At 43.0% G+C, this 26,075-nt stretch overlaps 1 protein-coding gene across 1 annotated transcript in view; it reads left to right on the forward strand.

The window, feature by feature from the left end:
• The window catches only part of LRP5 (LDL receptor related protein 5), a 252,078-nt gene that overhangs the window by 64,528 nt on the left and 161,475 nt on the right, over window positions 1-26,075 (forward strand). The window contains exon 2 of the mRNA XM_073605289.1: window positions 10,018-10,411. Coding sequence (XP_073461390.1) covers window positions 10,018-10,411 — 394 coding nt within the window. The remainder of the gene's footprint in view (window positions 1-10,017; window positions 10,412-26,075) is intronic.

Consider the following 26,075-nt stretch of genomic DNA (forward strand, 5'->3'; position numbering starts at 1 on the left):
AATGTATGGCCAGCCTAACATTGCGGTATTATTAGAATCAAGCAAGGCACACGATTGCAATATATTTTGGGAAAACAAAAAAAAAAAAGTACCTGAGCAGCCAACTTCTCTTTTGTGTGCATCTCCCTATCATATTTATTTTGTGTGCATCCCCCTATCATATTTATTTTGTGTGCATCTCCCTATCATATTTATTTTGTGTGCATCTCCCTATCATATTTATTTTGTGTGCATCTCCCTATCATATTTATTTTGTGTGCATCCCTCCATATTTTATTAGTATCTTAGTACTAAACCGAGATAAGTTGTCTTGGTGATGTATTACATATGTTCATATAATTCCACTACCCCCTAAATTACTCAACTTCTTAGAAAGCTGTATACCTTTCATGCCGTAATGTGCACAGACAAATATGCCTTTCTAGTCTGGATATTATCCCTTTACTTAACTGCACAGACATGGGTCAACATGCCCATTAATGCTGTAATCTACTTCCAGAGGAGTTGAGAACATTGACGATTATTTGTGCAAGTGAAAAGACTGAGAAAATCCTCTTGTAAAGAATTTAGTCACCATGCTGTCTTAACCCTTAGCTTTGTAAATGAGCCAGTTGAACACACCTAGGTTGTCACCTTTCTACACCGATAATTTATTGTACAAAACACTTTAAAGCCCTGGTTCCACACATGCGACTTGCGAGCCACATGCAGCTCGGCATCACTCTCTGTATGGCCCATGCCCTCTTCAGCTGTGTTGGCAGCATTGGGTGCTGACAGAGCATTGCATGTTGAGCACCAGGGAGACAATGCAAAACAAACCACAGTGGCCGTAGATTATAGAATATAATCTGAGTGGCTCTATATTGTTATGCACCTCATCCCGCTGGGCAAAATTTAGAATGTAGAGGAATGGGATTATAGCAGTGCTGCCAACAATTATTTCATGACAAATTAATTAAAAAACTTTTCTTAGTACAAAAGGATAAAGATGAGAATACACAGAAGATATAGAAATGGTTAAAATCAATGATAGAGCATTTACAGAGTACATATATTGGGTTGCTAGTGACCCACAAGGGAAAGAGAAAGGATGGTCACAGATGGATGTTAAATCCCAACATGTTTTGCCAGTGATGGCTTCCTCAGGGGATAGTGTAGGACCACCACAAAAACCAGCTCTCTATCCGTCCAAAACCAGGGGATGGAAAAGTTTTGTTGGTAGGTTGCCTCCCCAAGGACAAGGGAGACAAAGATGGATGTCAAAAAATAATAATAAGCCCCAGCCTAGGAATGATACAGGGGTGACCATGTACGATCGCAGGGCATAGATAAAGGCCCAGTAAGCTCAAGATTGAAAAACACATGGGTTTAGGGGCGTTTTTCAGGCACTTTAGCGTTAAAAAAAGGGCCTGTAAAGCACCTGAAAGAAGCCTCATCTGCAATCCCAATGTGTCAGTCAGACACACCGCTACACCGATCTCGGTAAAGAGCCTCTGACGGAGGCTCTTTACCACGTGATCAGCCGCGTCCAATCACGGCTGATCACAATGTAAATAGGAAGAGCCGTTGATCGGCCTTTCCTCACTCGCATCTGACAGATGCGAGTAGAGGAGAGCCGATCGGCTGCTCTCCTGACAGGGGGGATCTGTGCTGATTGTTTATCAGCGCAGCCCCCCTCGGATGCCCACCCAGGACCACCAGGATGCCGCCAGGACCACCAGGGATTGGCACCACTTGGACCACCAGGTATGCCACCCTAGACCACCAGGGAAATGCCAATCAGTGCCCAAGCAGCTGCCAATCAGTGCCTATCACCAATGCCTGCCAGTGCCAGTGCCATCAGTGATGCCTATCAATGCCATCTATCAGTGCTGCATATCAGTGCCCAGCAGTGCTGCCTATCAGTGCCCAGCAGTGCTGCCTATCAGTGCCACCCATAAGTACCCATAAGTGCAGCCTTTCAGTGCCCATCAGTGTCGCCTATCGGTGCCCAAAAGTGCCACCCATGAGTGCCCATCAGTGCTGCCTATTAATGCCCATCAGTGCCGCCTACCAGTGCCCATCAGTGCCACCTCATTGGTGCCACTTTATCAGTGCCCAATTTTATAACAGAAACAAAAGAAAAACTTTTTTTTCCCCAAATTTTAGGTTTTTTTTATTTGTTTAGAAAAAAATTAAAAATGCAGAGGTGAACAAATACCACCAAGAGAAAGCTCTATTTGTGGGAACAAAATGATAAAAATGATGTTTGGGTACAGTGTAGCATGACTGCGCAATTGTCATTTAAACTGCGACGTCGCTGAAAGCTGAAAATTGGCTTGGGCAGGAAGGGGGGTGTAAGTGCCTGGTATTGTGGGGGTTAATTGAACAAGATGAAGTTAGAAGCTAACAGGCTATCATGCACAGCTGCACCACATTTGACACTCTCCCGTTTTAGTAAATCAATCCCCATAGGTTCTCAGATTTGAAAGAAAATCTCCCTAATGGGTACACTGAGGAGGTGACTGTGGCATTCTGGACTTTATTGATGGGTAACATAAAATCTGCTCTCTAGTGTGCCATGGTCATACACTGGGTCCTCGCAGAACATGAAGAGAGAAGAGTGCTATTAAGTTCTGTCCTGTCCCCAATCTAAGACAAACCGAAAAGTTTCAGCTACAGTTGGACTTTTTGGAACTTTAACATCTTTTTGATTTGATGAGGGAAAAAATGTATTCCCTAACCTTCTTTAGCTCAGTATTGTAGAACATGTCTCCCTAATTGTCACATTTCTATGCCTTGTGTGCCAGTTGAGCGGCCTACTTGTGTTTTGTTTTTGTGGTTAGAACAAAATGTATTTTCGATGTCCCTAAGCCTGTTGTCTTTAAAACTTGTCTGACAAGGAGATGCTTGTTAAAGTTTCAATGCTAACTTTGCTTAAATTTAGATTCACTAGGAGAAATATATTTTCTTTTAATCTCTAAACATTATTCTTTTGTAATTGGCCCGTATGTTTAAGTTTGCCTGATACTAATATCACCAGCTTTACAAATCTCCTGTGAATACCGTTGTTGAGATCTCCTTGCTCTCAATTTTGACTTGGCTTCACGTAACCTTGTCATCAAATGGACTCTTAATTCTACCTCTGCAGCCTTCGAAGGCTCATACAGGCGCAGAGGGCCGTACGCCATAAAAACAAATGTTCATCTGTCTCTGTAGGCATGTAAACGAAATGCCTGTCATTGCTTTGTATAAGCAGTTCCCATAAGTTTCCAGAATTTTTGCGTTCAGGGAATATGTTGTATATACATTCAGGTGTGTTCGTACCGATACACAAACACGTTGGTGTATAGTACGGCCGTGTACCACCATTCACTATTACCGGCTGTATGCAGCACCTGTAGCTCCCTGGGTGGAGGGAAAATGCCTGGATTTTACACTGGAGCATTCTTAACCTCCCTGGCGGTATGATTATTTCGGATTTTAGGTGCTGAAAGCGGTACAATTATTTTGCATGGAAATTTTATATTGTAGGTCTGTAATTCTTAACAATAACACACTTAAATCTGTCCAAACAAGAGTCTAGTAGATATCCCGGGTATGAAAAAGTTTGAAACACAAAAACATAAATTATAATATAATAAATAAAAATAAATAATAAAAAAAAAAAAAAAAAATAATAATAAAATAAATTTCCCCACAATTCACTATCGCTCAATTCTGCAAGTGTTCTAATTTACTATCGCTGTTTTCTAGCTGGTCTAAAGCCACTTTTGACGTAAAGGGACACTTTTTGGTTGCTATGGACAATCTCCAGTTTCCAGGCAGAAAGAACAGTATATATAACATAAAACTGCATGCAGGGCATGGGCCAAAGCACTGGGGACAAAAGGGATGTGAAATCATTTCATACAGTACTGTAATCTGTAAGATTACAGTACTGTATGTGTTATGGTTTTTACAATTTTTTGAATTTGCCGCCAGGCTCCGCCCCCGTGCGTTGCGACACTCGCAGGGAACGGAGCCTGGCAAGGAGAGGCTTCGGAGGAGACAGAGCCCGCAGACACAGCGGGGGACATCGCAGGATCCTGGGGACAAGGTAAGTAAAGCCACACCAGGATCCTGCGATGTAATCCCGAGTGTGGCTCGGGGTTACCGCTAATGGTCCTGAATTTTAACCCCGAGCCATACTCGGGAAAACCGCCAGGGAGGTTACGCCTTAAACCCTCCATGTACATAACACCTTAGTAAAAGCTAACATTTTTAAGCATGTGCTCTATATATTTTTTTGTTTCATTAATGTTTTATTGATAAGGATAAAGTGACATACAGAGATGGCATAAATTAAATAGCATTCCAGGAAGTAGGTAACTTGACATGAAAAAGGCAATCACATTGCACATCACAACTGTGTAAGAACAATAAATTTTTGTAAATTCTAGATATATCAGGTACATCCTCAGTTGTAGGTTACCTAGAGCCTCAGAGTAAAACACGGAGCATATTAAACCTGTTCAGATCTGCGCTATAGTCGAATGACATCTACAGTGCGGATATGCTTTGCCGGGAGGCCGTCTATTGACATCCTCCCCTTTCAAAGCTGGCCACGCCCCCCCGAAGGGGGCCTGCGGCGTGCGCTGTTGTCACCTGAGTCAATGAAACCGATACCGGCCCCTTACCACGTGATCAGCTGTCAGCCAATGACAGCTGATCACATGATGTAAACAGAGGATCGGTAATCGTTTTTTTTTTTTTCTTCTTACGCTGACAGCGTGAGAAGAAAAAAAGCCGATCGCCGGCTTCTGTTTGAAGGGACATCTTCCTGAAGAGGAAGAGTCGAAGCTGCCTCATATGTGCTCACAAGTACCGCCTGCAAGTGCCACCTGCCAGTGCCACAAATAGGTGCCCACAGTGCCCCCAATCAGTGCACACAGTAGTAAGTGCCAGCAATCAGTGCCACCTATCAGTGCCCACAAGTGCCACCTATCAATGCCCACCAGTGGTGCCAATCGGTGCCACCTAGCATTGCTGCCTATCAGTGTCACCTACCAGTGCTGATCAGTGCCCATCACGTCCACCCATCAATGCCAGCTATCAGTGCCACCTATCAATGCCCTTCAGTGCCACCCATCAGTGCCCACCAATGCCACCTATCAGTGCCACCTCATCAGTGTCCACCAGTGCCGCTTATTAGTGCCCATCAGTGCAGCCTCTCAGTGCCCATTAGTGCAGCCTATCAATGCCCATCAGTGTAGCCTCATCAGCATATATCAATGAAGGAGATAAATTACCTGTTTGCAAAATTTATTAACAAAATATAAAACGGTTTTGTATTTTTTTTTAATCAGTATTTTTTAACAAAAAATAAAAAACCCAGAGGTGATCAGATACCACCAAAACAAAGCTCTATTTGTTGGAAAAAAATGATAAAAATTTCATTTGGGTACAGTGTTGTATGACCGCGCAATTGTCGTTCAAAGCGTGACAGCGCTAAAAGTTGTAAATTGGTCTGGGCAGGAGGGGGGTTTAGGTGCCCAGTAAGCAAGTGGTTAAATTCTGAAAAAGGGGGTAAGCAAGGGCACAAAGGGAAAGAACAGCCATAAGAAAACAGCGCCTACTCTTTGTAACTGGCACCCCCTACGCTGAAAAGGGTTTTCGAACAAAGGAATGGCAATTAAGTGAAGAGTTAATTTAAGATTACTCATAGAGAACTTTAGCAGTAACTGCGTTTAGGCAACGGAACCAGCAGTACCATGTAGTAGTAAATTTAGAAAGTCTGTCATGAGAAAGATGAATACGTAAGTTTCTCTATTTCCTCAATTCTGTTGAGTCACTGGAACAATTCCCTTATCGTTGGAACCTGTGTGGACCACCATTGTATGCGGATACATAATCTAGCAACATTTACTCTAAACATGGCCAAGGCTTTAAAACAGGTCTGTTTGGACAGAGATGTGTGTTAGAATAGGTATTGCACTGGGGAGTAATCCAGTGAAAAAGTAGTGGCAAGGGCAACAATCTTGTGTACCGCCTACGAGGAAGTTTGAATCTTTGTGCAGGCAACATTGTACCTTCTTCCCACTTACATCTTCAGCATAGGTTGGGGACTTTGGGGAGAATTTATGAAGCTGGGTCAGGGTCGTGTCAGGGTTGTGTGCCATCATGTCCAAATCTTGTATCCGTTTTTGTGAATTGCGAAAACCAGTTCTCTTCTGACAGCTTAATTTCTAGATCTCTCTCCCAAGCCAAGCATGATGAGCTGATGGTGGAAGAGGGATCTCAAAATAAGCATGAGTATAGTATTGAAATCAAGTGTTGTTGGGGAGACTTTTAAATGCACAATGACTCGAAGGGAGTAAGCACTCTGGCCCAAGTTGTGACAGCATTTGGGACAGCTAGGTAGAGAAGTCCAATATGGAAAGTTATGTCATATAGAGAGAGAGGTTATGGCCTCATAGTTAAGAAATTGACTCTATCTGAAAAAATGCATAGCTAGTATGTCCTTATGGGGTCAAACACCTAGTACAAAAGTGGAATTCATACAAATCGGGGTTAAAGCGTAAGTAAACCTATTGATTTAACAGTTTTAAAAAACAGTTACATTTTTGGCAGGTGCCGGGAATGTAACTGTCACATTGGTTGTGCTCTCAAACAAACTGTCAAACCATCCAATGGTTGGTGTCATGACTGATCACAGGTGCAGAACCATGGCAGTTGAATATTAGAGACCAAGATGGCAGCTTCCTTGGCTGAAAACAATAGAGTTTACTTCCACTTTAAGGGCCAGTTCCCACTGGTGCACTGCAGTGCAAATCACATGCGATCTCTGTGCGAAGTAACTTCAGCCTTACAGATAGTATGACTGAATTTGCATCGCATTCGGACCAGGCTCGCACTTGACCCTTTTTTTGGTCCGCAGCCTGTACAAATTTGCAGTTTGCACTGTAATATGCAAACTGATTTTGGGGGTGTCATTAACTTTCAATTGACGCTCCCAGCAGTTCGCATAGGGCAGTGTGAGAGGAGACATGCAATGCGGGATTCGCAGGGTTCCCCCATCGCTGCAGTGTGAACCGAGCCTAAGGGTCTAGAGGTAGAGGAAAGGAAGGTGGCAGTATGGACCATATGAAAGGTAGCAATGGAGGAACCTATGAAAGGGTGTGGATAATGCTGTCTTAGGGATATGGTGGAGTGAGAGCCAGGACATTCCTCTCAGGAGCTGCATGTGCTACTTTTAACTTTCAATTTCAAAGTATTTGTAGTAAAAATATAAGTTCCTTAAAGCTGAGCTGCAGTCTAGTGTGCATGAGGCCTAACCCTTTCCCATTCTATCCAAAGTTAAAAAAATAAATAAATAAAAAGGTCTAGATATACTGTAAAACCTTGGTTTGAGAGTAACTTGGTTTGAGAGCATTTTGCAAGACAAACAAAATTTTAAAATAAATTTTGACTTGATATACAAGTAGCGTCAAGTCACAACTGAGTATAAAGAGAAAAGAGGCGCCTCTAAGTGTAGCAATATGGTTACATTTAATGAAGGTACAACATTTAGAAACATATTTATCTCCTGCTAGATTTTGCCTAATCCCCTTGTGGAGGCTTCCATTTGTAAATGGACATTTTATGGTTAGACAACCTGGTCACATTGCTATAATCTTTTTATATGGACAATAAACTGAAGGACTTATGAACAAATGGTTGTGGAACAAATCATTTTAGTTTCCATTATTTCTTATGGGGAAATTCACTTTGATATTCAAGTGCTTTGGATTACAAGCATGTTTCAGGAATGAATTATGCTCACAATCCAAGGTTTTACTGTACTTTAATATGGCTCTAATCCTTTATATATCATTAAATTATTAAATGCAAGGAATCTACCTAAATCAGACTTGGTTACAGCCTTTTGCAGCCTCTACAACAGATATCAAGCTTGGAGAGGTTTTAAATTGGAACAAGGAGCCAGTTGCCTGTTTTGAAATGTTGAACATTCTGATAGGGGGAAAGAGCAGAGAGATGAGCTCATTCTTCTGCTGCGTCTTCGTTCACTGTCCAGCCATAAGTGTCTGGGGGGGGGGTGGTCAAGGTCTATATATTCTATATCTATATCCTCTCCACACTTAAGCGTTGTACCCACCTTCTTCTTCTGTTTAGTGCTGTCTGTCCCCTGCCAGATTTCCAGGTTGAGCAACAGTTTGTATAATACAACCTATTTGCTGCAAGCCCAGCATGTTGTGGAGAGCCTCCTTCCAGGGGTACATCATGACGCAGTCTGGGCTGACAATACTGGACTGATCAGCCATCACACATTGTCTGATGAGCATTGTTCAGTCCAGGAAGGATGTGTGAAGAAGGTTGTGTGATGTTAACAAAGGGGAACAAATATGGTGGAAAAAAAAAAAATCAGGGAAGGGGTTGGTTGGTGTCCTTACAGACAAAGGTGAAGTTCTGCCTCTCTGTAAGGAGAAAAATCTAAAAATTGTGCTGTCAGCCAGGGCTGTGCTGTTTTGTGCAAAGCTGTGTAAATCACAGGACTGGATGGACAGATACAAATCCTTTTGAGATGCTTTTTTCAAGGAGAAAACAAAAAGATACAATTGTATAGCAGTGAGGCTTATCTGGTCAAAACCAAACAATACAAACTTGTTCTATGTATTCCTATAAAAGCTGTATGTCTTTTCTTGCTGTTACAGGATAGGCTGAGCATGACTGACACATTGTAACAGCTGTAAGAGGCTGATCTCAGGAAAATCTAGTTTGGCTGCACTGAAATAGTTTTGTTGTAGCTTAGAAATGCTGTGTTGTTTCCGTCTTTATCCTTCTTGTCTGGGCTGAACATGTTCCCCTTTGCATGTCTATTGTCGGTTGTTTTTGGACTCTTCTCCATATGTCAGTATTGCAATGTTCTGTCCTGCGTTCATACTCTGGCTTCCATATGATGGTTGAAAACATTTTTTTCCTACAGATGTCTAATTCTCAGTCCTTTTCACATGCTTGTTTGGGATAACAGCCAAGGCCTTGCTTCTTTTACATTTTCATTTGCCTGACACTTGTTTGTGAATTTTTGTTTTGTGCCTGGCTCTTTCATGTAAAAATGTTTGAATCCCGAGGTGAACCCTCCGTGGTTATATACCGATGGAGCCTGACACCTTCCAGATTATGTAAACAATAGCAATCATCGAGAAGTCATGTGCTTCATTTGCTGTTTGCCTTGGCATGCTTTGAAGTGGTGCCGTGGCATCATTGTTTGGATATCCCTAATTAGATGAAATCATTCAAAATCCTATACCTTGAGATTATTTATGTATGTTTTGGTGTGCCCTGATGATCTTGTATCGGAGAGGATAATTCGATCTAATATTCCTTTAAGAATGCATTAATGACGCCGTTGTCTTTGTCTCCTAGAATAAAAGTTCTATATTTGTTTTCTAAGCACTCACATTAAAAAAATGATCCATCTTCCTTTTCACCTGTCCACTTGCTTCTTTGCTTAGTTACATACACCATGGGGTTTATTTACTAAGGCAAATCCACTCTGCACTGCAAGTGCACTTGTAAGTGCAGTCGCTGTAGATACGAGGGGAAGCTCTGAAATTAGGGGAAGCTCTGCTGATTTTATCATCCAATCATGTGCAAACAAAAATGTTGTTTTTTTATTTTCCTTGCATGTCCCCCTCAGATCTACAGTGACTGCACTTACAAGCACACTTGTTGTACAAAGTGGATTTGCCTTTAGTAAATAGCACTGCTGCTTGTAGTCCCCACCAGGGGAACATGTAACATGAGGAAACACAGGCAAACAATGGAAGACTGTTGTCACCCCAGGGGGTAGTGCCTAAACATTACTGTCATGGCAGGATCTCCGTATATTATTAGTATATTATTATAACAAAAGCTGCATTTTTATAAAAGTTGAAAAAGCTTTTGAAATTACATTAACTTGTTAATGTTTATAGATGATTTTAGTGATTGGGTTTAGAGCAGCCTTTAATTTAATGGCTAACAACTCTGATGTTTTTGTTCTTTATCTTTTTTCAGCATCTCCATTATTGTTGTTTGCTAACCGTCGAGATGTCAGATTAGTGGATGCCGGGGGCACAAAATTGGATTCCACAGTAGTGGTAAGTGGCTTGGAAGACGCAGCTGCTGTGGACTTTTTTTACTCTCAAGGCCTCGTTTATTGGACAGATGTCAGTGAAGAGTCGATAAAGGGAATCTCATATAATCAGAGCAAGAGCTTGCAACATGTTATCATCTCTGGCTTGGTGTCCCCAGATGGTCTGGCTTGCGACTGGATTGGCAAGAAACTTTATTGGACGGACTCTGAAACCAACCGGATAGAGGTTGCTAACCTCAATGGCACATATAGAAAAGTCCTCTTTTGGCAAGATCTGGATCAGCCGAGAGCCATAGCCTTGGATCCTGCTCATGGGTAATTTTTTTTTCCTGCATACTCTTTCTGTAAAATGTGTGCAGCTTTACCTAGCATCACAGCCAGATTCCAGAGACACATATGGGGTGTTTGGATCTGCTTTTTGAATCTGTACTGTGTAGCCTTCTCTCTTTCAAGCTGGCATTGAATCTGACTGGTTGCTGTGAGAAACATCTTCGTAAATACTTGGATACGTGAAAAACAAAGTTTTTATGTTTCGTAATCTCTCTTGTAGGTAAACAAAAAAGTATCCAGATCATCAGAGTGTCTAGAAAAGAGATTAGGATTAACAAGTAAATTAAGGCGATGACTGGGTTAAAATCCGAAGCCCCGGGGCAGATAAACTGACCTTGCGCTGTGTATTTGAAGGCTTCCTTTAAAAAATGCACCCGTATTGTTTTCAGAAAAAATAAGTGTAACTTTTTTAAAAATTGGAGCCTGCAAAGCATTGCAACTGCAGTCAGTGGATTGCGCATGCACTGCTTTGGCTCCTGCAGGGTATTCCTCAAGCCATAGGTCCGTACCGAGGTATGAACTTTCAGTTATGGAGCTAGAGGAGCAAATATCAATGGACTACAACTACAAGTGAGGTGATGTTATCGTACTTGTGCTCCATTGAGAACTACGCGTCAGAGGTTAATTGTAGATTTTTAATTCTCTGATTCCTGTAAATGAATGACACGTCTGTATGGGCGGAGCTTTCGCACAACTGCGCCAAATTCCCGTACTGACAGGAGCTGGTGGGGAGAAGAATCCCTGAATTGTATAATGATTTTGTAGGGGTCTGTGGACTGTGACTAAATGGGTGTAACATGAAACATGGTCAGAAGGTTGGCCCTCAATGTCTTCATTACCAGGAGCTGTGCGTGATTATTTCCATGTTACATTCCTGTAAAACAGACCACAAAATGCTTAAAACAAGCTGCAGCTGCATACGTTTATTAGAAAAAAAGCCAAGGATAAATCCAAGGAAAATTCAAGCTCACTTACCGACCAGCCGGAGGGCAAATGGACTGAAGGGAGCCCACCCCTTCTTAAAGGTACAGAAGCACACTAAACACCCAGCACATAGCACAATGGCTGCAAAGGTGTCAGTGCGTTGCCTGACCAATCCAGCTAATTAGATAATCCTTTTCCATTCCTCCAATCCTTGTCATTCCAGATTTCCAGTTATGCACATAATGTACAAAGAAATCTCTGCCTTCCTAATCTGGAACTGTGCGAACTGCACCGTAGCTAAACATGTTCAGAGGCTGTCTGCTTTTTAGAGGTCTGTTGTGCTTCAGTTAGTGATCAGGTTTTGACTCCTAGCAGTGAAGACATCTGTATGAAGTAGATCGGGGGTTGGCAACCCGTTGATCATGAACCACCAGTCGATTGCGGACAGGCGACTTGTGGATCGGACCTATGGCTTGCCGACACTCCGTCCCCATGGCATCAAGAGCATTACAGCCCAATATGAGCATAGGTACTACTATTTTTTTTTTTTTTTTGGCACCTGAGTCGGCGCCAGTTTCAGAGGGTGTCGGTGGCCTCGGTAGGAGCAAGCGCCCACAGATACTTCCTCTGTAGTTCTATCTGCAGGATGAGGCGGAGTGATATCAACTGCACTCGGCCGCATCCCTGCTAGTATTATGCAGAGCGGTGCCTGCATCGGCTGCAAGAGAGGGAGAAGTTCTCTGTGCTGTAGTCTACTATTCTACTTCTTTAGGTCAGACTGAACTGGGCATAATGATTTTTAAAACTGGGTTACCATTTTAAGGGGGCTCAGGGCAGTAAGGGCACAATTGCAGAATGGGGGGGAGGGGGAATTAAAACCCCATAGTTGGGTCCTGTTTTTCTGTTTTTACCACCCCCCAACCTCCCTCCTTCAGCTGCAGTGGCCAAGGGGCATGGGCATAACTTGAGGGGTCGCAAGCTTGTGCGGCCTCCCTGTCACACTTAGACAGGAGGGGCGGCGGGGGCTGCAATTACTAGAATTGATCGTTTTTTGTTTTTTTTTCTCCTGCAGCAGTTGAAAGCCAACTTCTCCTTCTCCCCCTTTCTGCTGGCATTCAGCTGTTGCAAGAGGAAAGTACGGGAGATCAGTTCTAGTAATTGCTGCCCCTTCTGTGCAGGTGGGACAGGGAGGCCACATAGGCCCCCTGGATCATGGGTGGGTTCACCATTGCACCAATGCTGCCCCTCCTGCCCTGTTTCCTCTTCCTTCTGCTGCCCCTCCCCCCACCGCAGTGCTGCTGGATCCGCTACTTTCCACTTGCTCCAGCTGTTGCGGGCGATGTTTGCGGATGAAGAGTTGGGTAAGGGGCTAGTAAATGTCATTTACTGGTCCCTTCCTTTTCTGAATGAACACAATGAGTGATCAGTACTGATCACAGTGTTCATTCATAACAGAAACATAGTAAACTGTGCTTGTGAATGAATAGGAAGCCGCTCAGCACAGAGCACTTCCCATTCATTCACTGTCCAATGCAGCTAAGGATACTGTTTAGACCCCTGATATTTCACCAAAGCCCTAAAAATTATTTAAAAAAAAAATGACGGACACTGTCCTGTGCCCTACGGACACCGTCCACATGCCATTCACTGCCCTGCTGACACTATCCTCACGCCATCCAATGGCCTACTGACACTGTCCTCATGCTATCCACTGCCCTACTGACACCGTCCACATGCCATCCACTGCCCTACTGACACTGTCCTCACACTATCCACTGGCCTACTGACACTATCCTCACGCCATCCACTGGCCTACTGACACTATCCTCATGCCATTCACTGCCCTACTGACATTGTCCTCACGCCATTTACCCTACTGACACTGTCCTCACGCCATCCACTGCCCTGCTGACACTGTCCTCATGCCATCCATTGCCCTACTGACACTGTCCTCATGCCATCCACTGCCCTGCTGACACTGTCCTCATGCCATCCACTGCCCTGCTGACACTGTCCTCATGCCATCCATTGCCCTACTGACACTGTCCTCATGCCATCCACTGCCCTACTAAAACTGTACTCACGCCATCCACTGCCCTACTGACACCGTCCACATGCCATCCATTGCCCTACCGACACTGTCCTCATGCCATCCACTGCCCTACTGACACCGTCCACATGCCATCCACTGCCCTACTGACACTGTCCTCATGCTATCCACTGCCCTACTGACACTGTCCTCATGCTATCCACTGCCCTACTGACACCGTCCACATGCCATCCACTGCCCTACTGACACTGTCCTCACACTATCCACTGGCCTACTGACACTGTCCTCACGCCATCCACTGGCCTACTGACATTGTCCTCACGCCATTTACCCTACTGACACTGTTCTCACGCCATCCACTGCCCTACTGACACTGTCCTCATGCCATCCACTGCCCTGCTGACACTGTCCTCATGCCATCCATTGCCCTACTGACACTGTCCTCATGCTATCCACTGCCCTGCTGACACTGTCCTCATGCCATCCACTGCCCTACTGACATTGTCCTCATGCCATCCACTGCCCTACTAAAACTGTACTCACGCCATCCACTGCCCTACTGACACCGTCCACATGCCATCCATTGCCCTACCGACACTGTCCTCATGCCATCCACTGCCCTACTGACACCGTCCACATGCCATCCACTGCCCTACTGACACTGTCCTCACGCCATCCACTGGCCTACTGACACTGTCCTTCCTGAGACCGTCCACACACCGTCCACTGCCCCTCTGAGACTATCCATTTTTAGGCTAGGCTCAGTTTATATTTTTACAGTGACATTTATTTTATTATGTTTTTCCTTACTATTTACTTAGACCTTGCTAGTTAATTTCTTACAAAAAAAAGGGCGCCTAACACCGGTAAACTTTTATGTTACTTAGGTAGATCTCCACCTCTCAAAGGTTGCCTGCCCCTGAAGTAGATCACTTCCTGGATGATCTTACTCCATTTCTGTAGTTACTGTGCAGACTGCAGACATGCTAAATTTAAACAAAGCAGTTTATATTCTTACCTGGGCTCGGTAATATTATTATTACAAGTATTTATATAGCTCCAACAATTTTTGCAGGACTTTACATAATGTACATTCACATCAGTTCCTTATCTCACACACACACTCTATGGCTAATTTAAACAGGGCCAAATAACTTACTATTATGTTTTTGGAGTGTGGGAGGAAACCAGAGTACCCAGAAGGAAACCCACATGAGCACAGGGAAAACATGCAAACTCCATGCAGGGAGTGCCCTGGTTGAGGTTGGAGCTGAGGATCCAAGTGTATAGATTATATTTGTGGAGTTGCTGAGTATCTCTGGATTTAATACCAAATCTAGTGTGTTTTTAAAGTACAGTTACCCTTTGCGAGAGAAACACCAGGATGCATATTTCACACGTATGTGTAGTAAAACTCCAGGAAAAGCCAGTTTAGCCTTAGAAGGGTGTTTGTACTGCTGGGTTTTCTGTAAAACTGCAATTTTTTAGCCTAGGAGTAAAGGAGAGAGCAAAGTTCAGCCTTTCCCATTGCCGGTCCAATCCAGGCCTTGAATTTTGTGGGGCTAATTAAGCTACTGGTGGTAATATCCTGTTCAGAGAACAGTTTGTACTGTTTAGAGCAGTGTTTCTCAACCTCAGTCCTCAAGTACCCCCAACGGGCCATGTTTTGGAAACTTCCCTTAGACTCCTTTCACACCGAGGGCACTCGGCTGCAGCATTGTCTCTAGTGTAAAAGCCCGAGGGCTTTCACACCGGAGTGCTGCGCTGCCAGGACGTCAGGAAAAGTCCTGTCAGCAGTTTCTTTGGAGCGGCGAAGGAGCGGTGTGTTTACCGCTCCTCCACCGCTGCTCCCCATTGAAATCAATAGGGCAGCACTGGGATACCGCCGGCAAAACGCCGCTATTGCGGCGCATTGCGGGCGGTTTTAACCCTTTCTCGGCCGCTAGCGGGGGGTAAAAGTGCCCCACTAGCGGCCGAAATGCGCCGCTAATCCGACGGTAAAACGCCGCTAAACATATCGGCGTTTTACCGCCGACGCTATGGGCGGCTCGGTGTGAAAGGGCTCTTAGATAAAATAACTCTTATCAATACCATGTCATTTATATTGATTTAAAGCAGCTGTGCAAGAGTAAAGGAAAACCTGAAAACATGGCCCGTTGGGGGTACTTGAGGACTGAGGTTGAAAACCACTGGTTTAGAGAACTGTCTTCATGGTGTCTTCACTGCATTTCTCAATTCTTGGGAAGCACCAAACTGTGCTGGCCTGTAGAGGGGATATATGATGGTAGCTCTGCGAGTATAAAGCTTTTGTTTTTTGCAGCTGGACACAAGGGGGAGAATTTATCAAACCGGGAGCAGCCAGAATGTGGAGCAACTTTGCATGGCAACCATCACCGCCTTTTATTTTTCAAAACTTAACTGAACAAACTGATTATAGAAGCTGGTTGGTTGCCATGCACAGCTGCTCTAGTTTTGATAAATTTCCCCCAAAACCTACTACTCAAGGCGGTACTTTATTTTTGTGAAATGCTGGAAAGTCAAGGATTTGTCTTTATGTTCTGTATTCATTTATGGTAGCACTGTCTATGTTGCTGCATTCGTAAAAAAGATGGTTGTGGCCAGCTTAAAGCTGAAATATGACCAACAATCCAATCCCAACCATGGTGCTACCTGCCTGGAGTTTGCATGTCCCCCTGTGCCTGCGTGGGTTTCCTCGGGGTACTCCGGTTTTCTCTCACACTCCAAAGACTTGCTAATTTCATGTTAATTGGCTCCTGTCTAAATCATCCCTAGTATATGTACAGTGGATATAAAATATGTGATGTAAAAAAATTAAACACAAGGATAAACCATTTCAGAAATTTTTCAACCTTTAATGTGACCTATAAACTGTACAACTCAATTGAAAAACCAGCTGAAATCTTTTTTTTGGGGGGGGTGTGGAGTTAAATTAAAAAAAAATAGAATAGTGTGGTTGCATAAGTGTGCACACCCTCTTATAACTGGGGATGTAGTTTTGTTCAGAATTAAGCAATCACATGTAAACAAATGTTAAATAGGAGTCAGTACACACCTGCCATCATTGAAAGTGTTTCTGATTAACCCCAAATAAAGTTCAGCTGTTCTAGTAGGTCTTTCCTGACATTTTCTTAGTCGCATCCTACAGCAAAAGCCAAGTTCCGCAGAGAGCTTCCAAAGCATCAGATGGATCTCATTGTTAAAAGGTATCAGTCAGGAGAAGGGTACAAAAGAATTTCCAAGGCAATAGATATACCATGGAACACAGTGAAGACAGTCATCATCAAGTGGAGAAAATATGTCACAACAGTGACATTACCAAGAATTGGACGTCCCTTCAATATTAGATGAAAAGATGAGAAGAAAACTGGTCAGGGAGGCTGCCAGTAGGCCTACAGCAACATTTACGCTGCATTCACACCTGAGCGTTTTCACTCATAAAACGCTTGTAAAATGCCCAAATAAACGCTGAAAAATGCCCAACAAGCAAAATCCCATTCATTTCAATGGCACCTATTCACATCTGAGCATTTTGCCACCTGAAGCAAAACGCCTGAAAAACACCCTAAGCTCAAAAAAGATCATGAGCTTCTTTGGGGCAGATTACAGGCGTTTTTCTGCCTTTTACATTGGTGACCTGAGAAAAATCGCTGCAAAAACCCAGCAAAATCGTGGTAAAAATGCTCAGGTGTGAATGCAGCCTAAAGGAGCTGCAGGAATATCTGGCAAGTACTGGCTGTGTGGAACATGTGACAACAGTCTCCCGTATTCTTCATGTCTGGGCTTTGGGGTAGAGTGGAAAGATGGAAGCCTTTTCTTACCAAGAAAAACACCCAAGCCTGGCAAAATTTTGCAAAAACATATCTGAAGTCTCCCAAAAGCATGTGGGAAAATGTGTTATGGTCTGATGAAACCAAGGTTGAACTGTTTGGCCATAATTCCAAAATATATGTTTGGTGCAAAAACAACACTGCACATCAAAAGAACACCATACCCACCATGAAGCATGGTGGTGGCAGCATCATGCTTTGGGGTTGTTTTTCTTCAGCTGGAACAGGGGCCTGAGTCAATGTAGAGGGAATTATGAACAGTTCCAAATACCAGTCAATATTGGCACAAAGCCTTCAGGCTTCTGCTAGAAAGCTGAACATGAAGAGGAACTTCATCTTTCAGCATGACAACCTAAAGCATACATCCAAACCAACAAAGGAATGGCTTCACCAGAAGAAGACTAAAGTTGTGGTATGGCCCAGACCTGAATCCCATTAAAAATCTGTGGGGTGATCTGAAGAGGGCTGTGCACAGGTGATACCCTCGCAATCTGACAGATTTGGAGTGTTTTTGCAAAGAGGAGTGGGCAAATATTGCCAACTCAAGATGTGCCATGCTGATAGACTCATACCCAAATAGATTGCGTGCTGTAATAAAATCAAAAGGTGCTTCAACAAAGTATTAGTTTAAGGGTGTGCACACTTATGCAACCATATTATTTTATTTTTTTATTTTTACTTCCCTTCATCTAAAAGATTTCAGTTTGTTCTTCAACTGAATTGTACTGTTTATAGGTCACATTAAAGGTGGAAAAAGTTCTGCAATCTTTGTCTCATGTTTTTACATCACAGAAACCTGACATTTTAACAGGGGTGTGTAGACTTTTTATATCCACTGTATGTATGAATGTGAGTTCGGGACCTTAGGTTGTAAGCTCCTTGAGGGAAGGGCTGCGTAAATTGATGGCGCTATATAAGTACCTGAAATTAATAAAAACAAGTTTTGTACATTTGCACAGTAAGGGCTTTTGCACACGGCCCTACATTTGGGCATACGTCTGTACAGAGTAAAATTCACCTGTTGGGGTACCTGGGAGCCACAGATGCCAAGTGTACCCAGTGACATGCTTTACGAAAAAAAAAAAAAAAAGCTGTGCACGGCTATACATGTGTAACCGTGTGTATTTTTCTATATGTAAAACGTTGTTTTGAAAAATACACACATGTACAAAATGCCAGTGCCAGCTTCTGGGCACCTCAACAACAGATGTATCTTTCTATATGTGGCAATGTGCATGAGCCCTTGTGTAAAATAGTTTTATGCCATACTTACTTCATCTTTAAAATCTGAACTTTTTTGTGGACTTTGCCTGTTGAAGAACTTGGCATTAGTACTGTCCACCCCAGAGACCGCCAAAGTCTTTATCTTGAGATTAACAAGAGCTATTCTAGTGGACCTGCCATTTAAATAAAGACTTGAATACTTTTTTTATTAGAAGTTGCAGCTATGAAGGTTGTATATTACATTTCACAACATGTAATTTGTCATTTAGGAAAATTTAAATGCATATTTATGATGGTGTGAACAGGCCACCTAATAGGACTTTGTATGCTGTAAAACTGAGAAACAAATGTGTCCCTACAGAAAACTCACAGCTTGGACTCCTGAATGCTCTGAATGATTGCATGCCATTTAGTGTAATAGCTGTTGCCACAGACAGTGAAGGTTAGGATATGTATAGCTGACATTTCTAATAAACTGGATGTATAGAAATTCCTGTACCCGGAAAGTCTGCTCCAGTTTACATTTCTTTACAGAATTCTAATTGGTTTGGCTGTCATGTTTTGAACAATAGGATCTGTTTCTGCAGCTCAAAATTTAATGGAAAGACATCTCTCCAACATCATCAGAGATCTTCCTATCCTAGACTTCCTATTTTCAATGCATTAGGGTTGATTTACTAATACTGAAGAGTGCAAAATCTTCTACAGCTCTGCACAGCAGCCAATCCGCTTCTAATTTCAACTTGTTCAATTAACCTCCCTGGCAGTATGATTACCGTATTTATCGGCGTATAACACGCACAGGCGTATAACACGCACATTCATTTTAAGAGGGAAGTTTCAGGAAAAAAACTTACATTTTTAATAAGGAACTTTGAAGCAAAATAAGGGTCAGTGCCCATCTGCAGCCTCACCAATGCCATCAATGCAGCCTGATCAATGCCCATCTGCAGCCTCACAAGTGCCATCAATGCAGCCTCATTAGTCTACATCAATGCAGCCTCACCATTGCCATCAATGTAGCAGCCTTGCCATTGCCATCAATGCAGCAGCCTCACCACTGCCATCAATGCAGCAGCCTCACCACTGACATCAGAGCAGCCTGATCGATGCCCATCTGCAGCCTAGAGGGGACAGGGAGGGGGGAGGGACAAGCGCCGACAGATTACATACAGTGAGAATCTCCTATGATAGACAGAACAGTGGCCCAATGGCGGCCCAGGAGACGGGACTTCCTATTACAGAGGCCGCCAAGTAAATAGGAGATTCTCACTGTATTTAATCTGACGGCGCTCATCCCGTCCCCTCAGAGGTAGCTAAAATTGAAGTATTGGCGTATGACACGCACACGCTATTTGCACCCGATTTTCATGGTGAAAAAGTGAGTGTTATACGCCAATAAATACAGTATGTCAGATTTTTGATGCTGAAAGCGGTACAATGTTTTGCATGGAAGTTTGGCGGTTTATATTGTAGGCCTGTAATTCTTAGGAATAACACGCTTAAATCTGTTCAAACAAGAGTTTAGTAGACATCCCGGGTATGATAAAGTTTGAAAGTTTAGTCATTACTTTCAGTGTTTGATGATGAATTTCCCCACAAATCACTATCGCTCAATTCTGCAAGTGATTCTAATTTATTATCGCTGTTTTCTAGCTGGTCTAAAACCGCTTTTGATGTAAAGGGACACTTTTTGGTTGCTATGGACAATCTCCAATTTCCAGGAGGAAGAGCAGTATTTATAATAAAAAAAACTGCATGCAGAGCACTGGACAAACCACTAGGGACAAAAGGGAGGTGAAATGATTTGATACACTAATGAAATCTGTAAGATTACAGTGTACTGTATGTATAGTGTGTGTTTAACTTTTTGAATTTGGCGCTGTTCTCCGTCCCCGTGCATCTCACCGCTCGCAGGGAACGGAGCCCGGCGCTGTGATGCATCGAGCGGAGACACGGCTCTCACACACAGCGGGGGGACATTGCAGGATCCTGGGGACAAGGTAAGTAACTGTACCTGGATCCTGCGATGCGATCCCGAGTGTGGTTCGGGGTTACCGCTTTGGTACTGAAAATCCACCCCAAGACACACTCGGGAATACCCTCAGGGAGGTTAAAGTATAACTGAGGCCCCTTTTCACACTGCCGCGACTTGAAAGTTGCGCGATTTTATTGCAATTTTGTAATACAGGGCCTACTTTGAAGTCAGTGCGACTTGAAGTCGCACAGATATGAATGGTTATCGCTGGGAATCATGGGGTACGACTTGTCATGCGACTTTGATGTCCAAAGTCGCAGGAATAGTTGCACAAGTGTGAAAGGGGCCTTGAGGCAAAACTGTTTTTGTCGTTTTAGATAGAGGGAAGATGAATTAGAACTCCTGTCAATTTTTATTGCTGTCTGTGTCCTTTTAACGGAGATTTACCCTCTTTTGTCCTGGTTACCATTTATCATTGAAAGTGAAAGTAAAAGAAAATCCTACATTTTGAGTTGTCCCCAGAAAAGTAATAAAGGGGAAATCTTTCAATGGGGACACTAGTTCTAGTGACCTGGGAGTCCCCAAGAGATTCTCTTATTTTACTGGGACTTTCTGTCCCTTCCTCTTTTGCATATGGGGCAGTAAGTGAAAGGAAATCTCCCAAATGGGACAAAGATGGCAAACATAAGCCATACAAGGGTTATAATCCTACCTTATTCTATTCAAAATGAAAAAAAAAAAAAAAGCTTTGCCTATAGTTCTACTTTAGACCCCTTTCACACTGAGGCGCTTTACAGGCGCTATATTGCTAAAAATAGCGCCTCTCCTTTCACTCCAGTGTGAAAGCCCGAGTGCTTTCACACTGGAGCGGTGCGCTGGCAGGACGCAAGAAACAGTCCTGTAAGCAGCATCTTTGAGGCGCTGTAGGAACGGTGTATACACCACTCCTAAAGTGCCCCTTCCTATTGAAGTCAATGGGCAGCGCTGCCGAAGCGCCAGCAAAGTGCCGATGCAGCGGGCGCTTTTAACCCTTTTTCGACCACTAGCGAGGGTTAAAAGAGCCCCGCTAGTGGCCAAAAAGTGCCGCTAAAACGACGATAAAGCGCCACTGAAAATAGTGGCCCTTTACCGCCGATGCCCCCAACGCCCCAGTGTGAAAGGGCTCTTAGGCTTTGACAAAAAAAAATGGAAGATGATTGAGCTGGATTCTTGCCAATGTGAGGGTCATGTATAGACATGTAAACAAACACCCAGCCGCTATATTACCTGGAAGCTTGTTTAAATTTTTACTCCCGGCTGCTGATTTTTACATAGAAGTCATTTATAGGGCAGTGAGGTTGCCTTATCAATTCTGTACACTTGCCAGTGAGCTTAACTTCCTCATTGGTGTAACAATATAGTTGTGTGTTTTTGATTTGTTTTTTTGTTTTGTTTTTTGTTTTTTTTTTAAAGAATGTTTTAAGAATTAAAAAAAATAAAAAACACAAACATTTTTTAAAGGCTTGTTGTCCACATGTACATGCACATATGAATCCAAATGCATTTGTCAGGTGTACAAACATATGTGCACCACACACGTTATATGTATCACTGCGTACGCCGGGGTAAGAACAGTAGTTTCAGAGCCATCATTTAGACCCCTTTCACACTGGGGCCGCCTGTGTGTTAGCGATAAAAGCGCTGCTCGTTTTAGCGGCACTTTACCTTTGTTTATGTGGCGCTTTTCGGCCATTAGCGGGGCTTTTTTTACCTCAAAGAAGGGGTTAAAAACGCCCGTGTTACGGCGTTTCCGAATCGCTGCCCATTCATTGCAATGGGCAGGGGCATTTTGGGAGTGCTGTATACAGCGTTCCCAAACCATCCCAAATATGCTGCTAGCAGGACTTTTTCTAACGCCCCGCAAGCGCACCGCCCCAATGTGAAAGCACTCAGGCTTTCACGCTCGGACGGCATGGGAGGCAGTTTTCTGGTGCTTTACAGGTGCTATTTCTAGCGCTAAAATACCTAAAAACTGCCTTAGTGTGAAAGGGGTCTAACAGTTAACTCTAAACTGATGAACTTTAAGGGCTTTTAAAGTGTTGCCTATAGTCAGTTTAGCTACTGTAGTTTTCTGCTATTTTCGTATCTATTTACTTGATGCAACATCATCTATTATATTTATTAAAAAAACAGTCTGTATTATATTGTGTTTGTGCATTAAAATTATTTTAAGTTTATTTCATACTGAAAACACGGCTTTGAAAAACAGTAGCAGAAATATCACGGAGCATAAAAATTTGCAACTGCCACCATTTTATTCTACAAGGTCTCTGCTTTCAGAAAAATGATTTGAAGTAATCTTCAGGCCTAAAATGTGCATTTTAACATGTGCAAGAAGAGTGGAAAACAACTCACTGGCAGTGAAAGGGCTTAGCAAAGATTGGACAGTGGGGTTGATGTACTAAAGGCAAATCCACTTTGCACTAGAAGTGCACTGCAAGTGCATTCGGAAGTGCAGTCGCTTTAGATCTAAGGGGTAGATCTGAAATGAGTGGAAGCTCTGCTGATTATATCATCCAATCATGTACAAGCAAAAATGCTGTTTTTTATTTTCCTTGCATGTCCCCCTCAGATCTACAGCGACTGCTCTTCCAAGTGCACTTGTAGTGCAAAGGGGATTTGCCTTTAGTAAATAAACCCCAAAGTGTTTATTGAGTAATAGCCAACACAACATTTTCACATTTTTGTATTCTCAATTTTTGTATTGTGTTGTCAGAATGTCTCAAATTTAAAAAATTTTTTTTATTCTTATTTTTTAAGTAACAATTAAAATACAGCCAAATAAAATCAAATTCTGGTTTTGTTAAGTAATTTTACTGCTCAAAGTGGAATTCCTGTTAGGGGAATGGTTAAATTGCTCAGTCCTATAAACCCTTCAGATAGTTGCTTGAAAGATCATCATCTTGCTGAGATTGTTGACATTGCATTTTGGCTCAGAAGGATGAACATATGCCAGTGCGTAGCTGCCTCTATTTTAAGCTCAACCGCTGTTAGTGAGGTTTTCAAACTACCAGGTCCTTTATCCTGGGCTCTAAAATGATTACATGAAGAATATGCCTCTTGTAAGGTTAGGACCAGTGCCAGTAGCTTCAAAATCCACGATCTGACACAGATTTTCACATTTAAAGGGACTCTGAACTTTGTCTCTGCTATATATTGATCACTCCCTACTGCCATATTGTGAAAAAAAAAAAACCATCAAGCAAGATGGATGGCTATTTCTGGAGTGACATTTGTAAACGTCACTCCAGAAATACCCTTCAAGTAGCCATCCTACCCGTTGATGGCAATAAACACAGACTTGTGTTTACATTTGAGAACCCTCCCCTTCCTTTTACATCAGAGAAAAGCAAACAGGAACTAATGAATGGATGAGTTTTTCATTAGTTGTGTGATTGCAGCACAGATTTGTCTTTTAACCCTTTCAACTACTCATTCTCTCCTACACATCTAAACTCTAGCTTGCCTCTATGTCCTCCCGCTGTATGCGACCAACACATTTACCCTTTCACTACCTCCCCACCTCTGTATCTAGTACACCATTACCAACTTCCATATTTTAACCTCCTACCAGCACATTTCATCATTTGCAAAATAATTGTGATAAAAAATTGGAAATACAGTATCTAAAAAAGAGGTAATTTTGGGGGTGTAATTACTGGTTTGACATTTTTATTTTAATGGGCAGTAAGGGAAACAGGTTTTTTTTTCAAAGTTTTTGGTATTTTTTCAATAATATAGCAAAATACAAAACTGTGTTTATTAAGTACAGCCAAAAGGAAGCTCTGTTGCAAAAATTATATCAAATTATTTTGGGTATAGTGTTGTATGACCAAGTACTTGTCAAAGTATCACAGCACTGGAAACTAAAAAATGTCTTGGTAGTGAAATGGTATTACCAGGCTGGTACTCAAGTAGTTAAAGTGGATCTTCACCCCCACCCCATTTTTTTTAAACCCCTGCTTACTGGGTGGTGTGTACTGCAAAATTCAGATACTCGCCCATCATTGCCCTGCAGAATCCTCTTCTTCTGCCATTGATCAGGTCCAGCAATACCATGTGCTTTGTGACCTCATCAGGAGGCTGCCAGCTCTTCTGGGCTCAGCCGCTGGGCCTCCCGATGATGCGCAATTAAGCCCACCCCACCCCCCCGCTCCTTTGTGAATGAAAGGCTATGCCTTCTGGGATATGTGATGTGCATATCTCAGGAGGCAAAGGGAGCACAGTGCACATTATTTGCCTAGGCGAGGGATGTGTATGGGGGAGGGCGGCCCAAAGTAAATAAGGTACATAAAAAAAGGAGGGGAAAGAGAGGTGGAGAGGAGGGAAGTTCAGTCTGAGGATGAAGATCGCTTTAAAGTGGTTGTAAACCCACTAACAAAGAAAAAAAGACCTGCAAGACAAAGGCATAATGAGCTAGTATGCATAGCATACTAGCTCATTATAAATTACTTACATTAGATCGTAGCCCTCGCAGTGGTCCTCGTACACCACTCCGGCCGGCGACATTGCTCCCGGAGTTACTTCCGGGTATCGCGGGCGCCAGCGCTGTGATTGACCAGAGCCACGATGACGTCACTCCCACGCATGCGTGAGACACTGGTAACGGCATACTAGCTGAAGCAACGGCACGAACGTGCCATTTCTTCAGTGCGCATCTGCCAATGATGGCGGCACATGCAGATACAGGGAATATCTCCTAAACCGTGCAGATTTAGGAGATATCCGGGGTAGCTACAGGTAAGCCTTATTATAGGTTTACCTGTAGTAAAAAGTGGTTGTAAAGGGTTTACAACCACTTTAAGGAAGACTATATTGAATGTGAAATTACAACGTAAATTTTAAGTAATTTCTAATGTCTATAAATAGTAATTGGCAAAGGCAGAAGAGGCCTGAAGGGACTAAAAATGGGCCCTTTTCTGCATAGTCATAGGGTACCAATAGATGTTTGATGGGCATTTTTCAGTCTTGCCAACTTTAACAGAATTGTGCAACTGTTTTAATGAACTTAAACTGCCCTGCGCTCGCTCTCTTGTCACAGAGTTTGATTGACAGCAGCTGCTATCGATCTGCCCAGTGTGGAAGGACAGAGCCAGGATAGCCTCTGCTCTCATGCACAGCGCTGGATTGTGATGGTTCCTAGGAAAGTATAAGGTGGTGGTGGGGAGTGGCTTATTTAAAAGCTTCACAATCACTTTAAATAAAATTTCAATTAAATCCTGTGAGCAGGGGGCAGGGCCGAGCTCAGCTGTGTGTCTATAGACACACACAGACCAGCTCAGACCGGCTAAGCCCGCACGTTGACCCCGCAGCTAGCGGTTTGCTATGAGGGCAGACACAGAAGAGGAGGAGCCAATATCTTCTCCATTGGGGGACCCTAGAAGATGATCAGTATTTTAATATAATTTGATATTTTTCAGAAACATTAAAGTATAACTAAAGGCAAAACTTTTTGTTTTTAGTTTTGGATAGAGCAGAGATGGTCTAGAACAGCTGTCAGGTTTTTATTGCTGTCTGTGTCCTCATTAGGGAGATTTAGTTCTGGTGACCTGGGGGCCCCAAGGGATTCCCTTAATTTGCAGGGAT

Source organism: Aquarana catesbeiana, linkage group LG11 (genome assembly GCF_042186555.1).
Source record: "Aquarana catesbeiana isolate 2022-GZ linkage group LG11, ASM4218655v1, whole genome shotgun sequence".
NCBI classification, from domain to species: domain Eukaryota; kingdom Metazoa; phylum Chordata; class Amphibia; order Anura; family Ranidae; genus Aquarana; species Aquarana catesbeiana.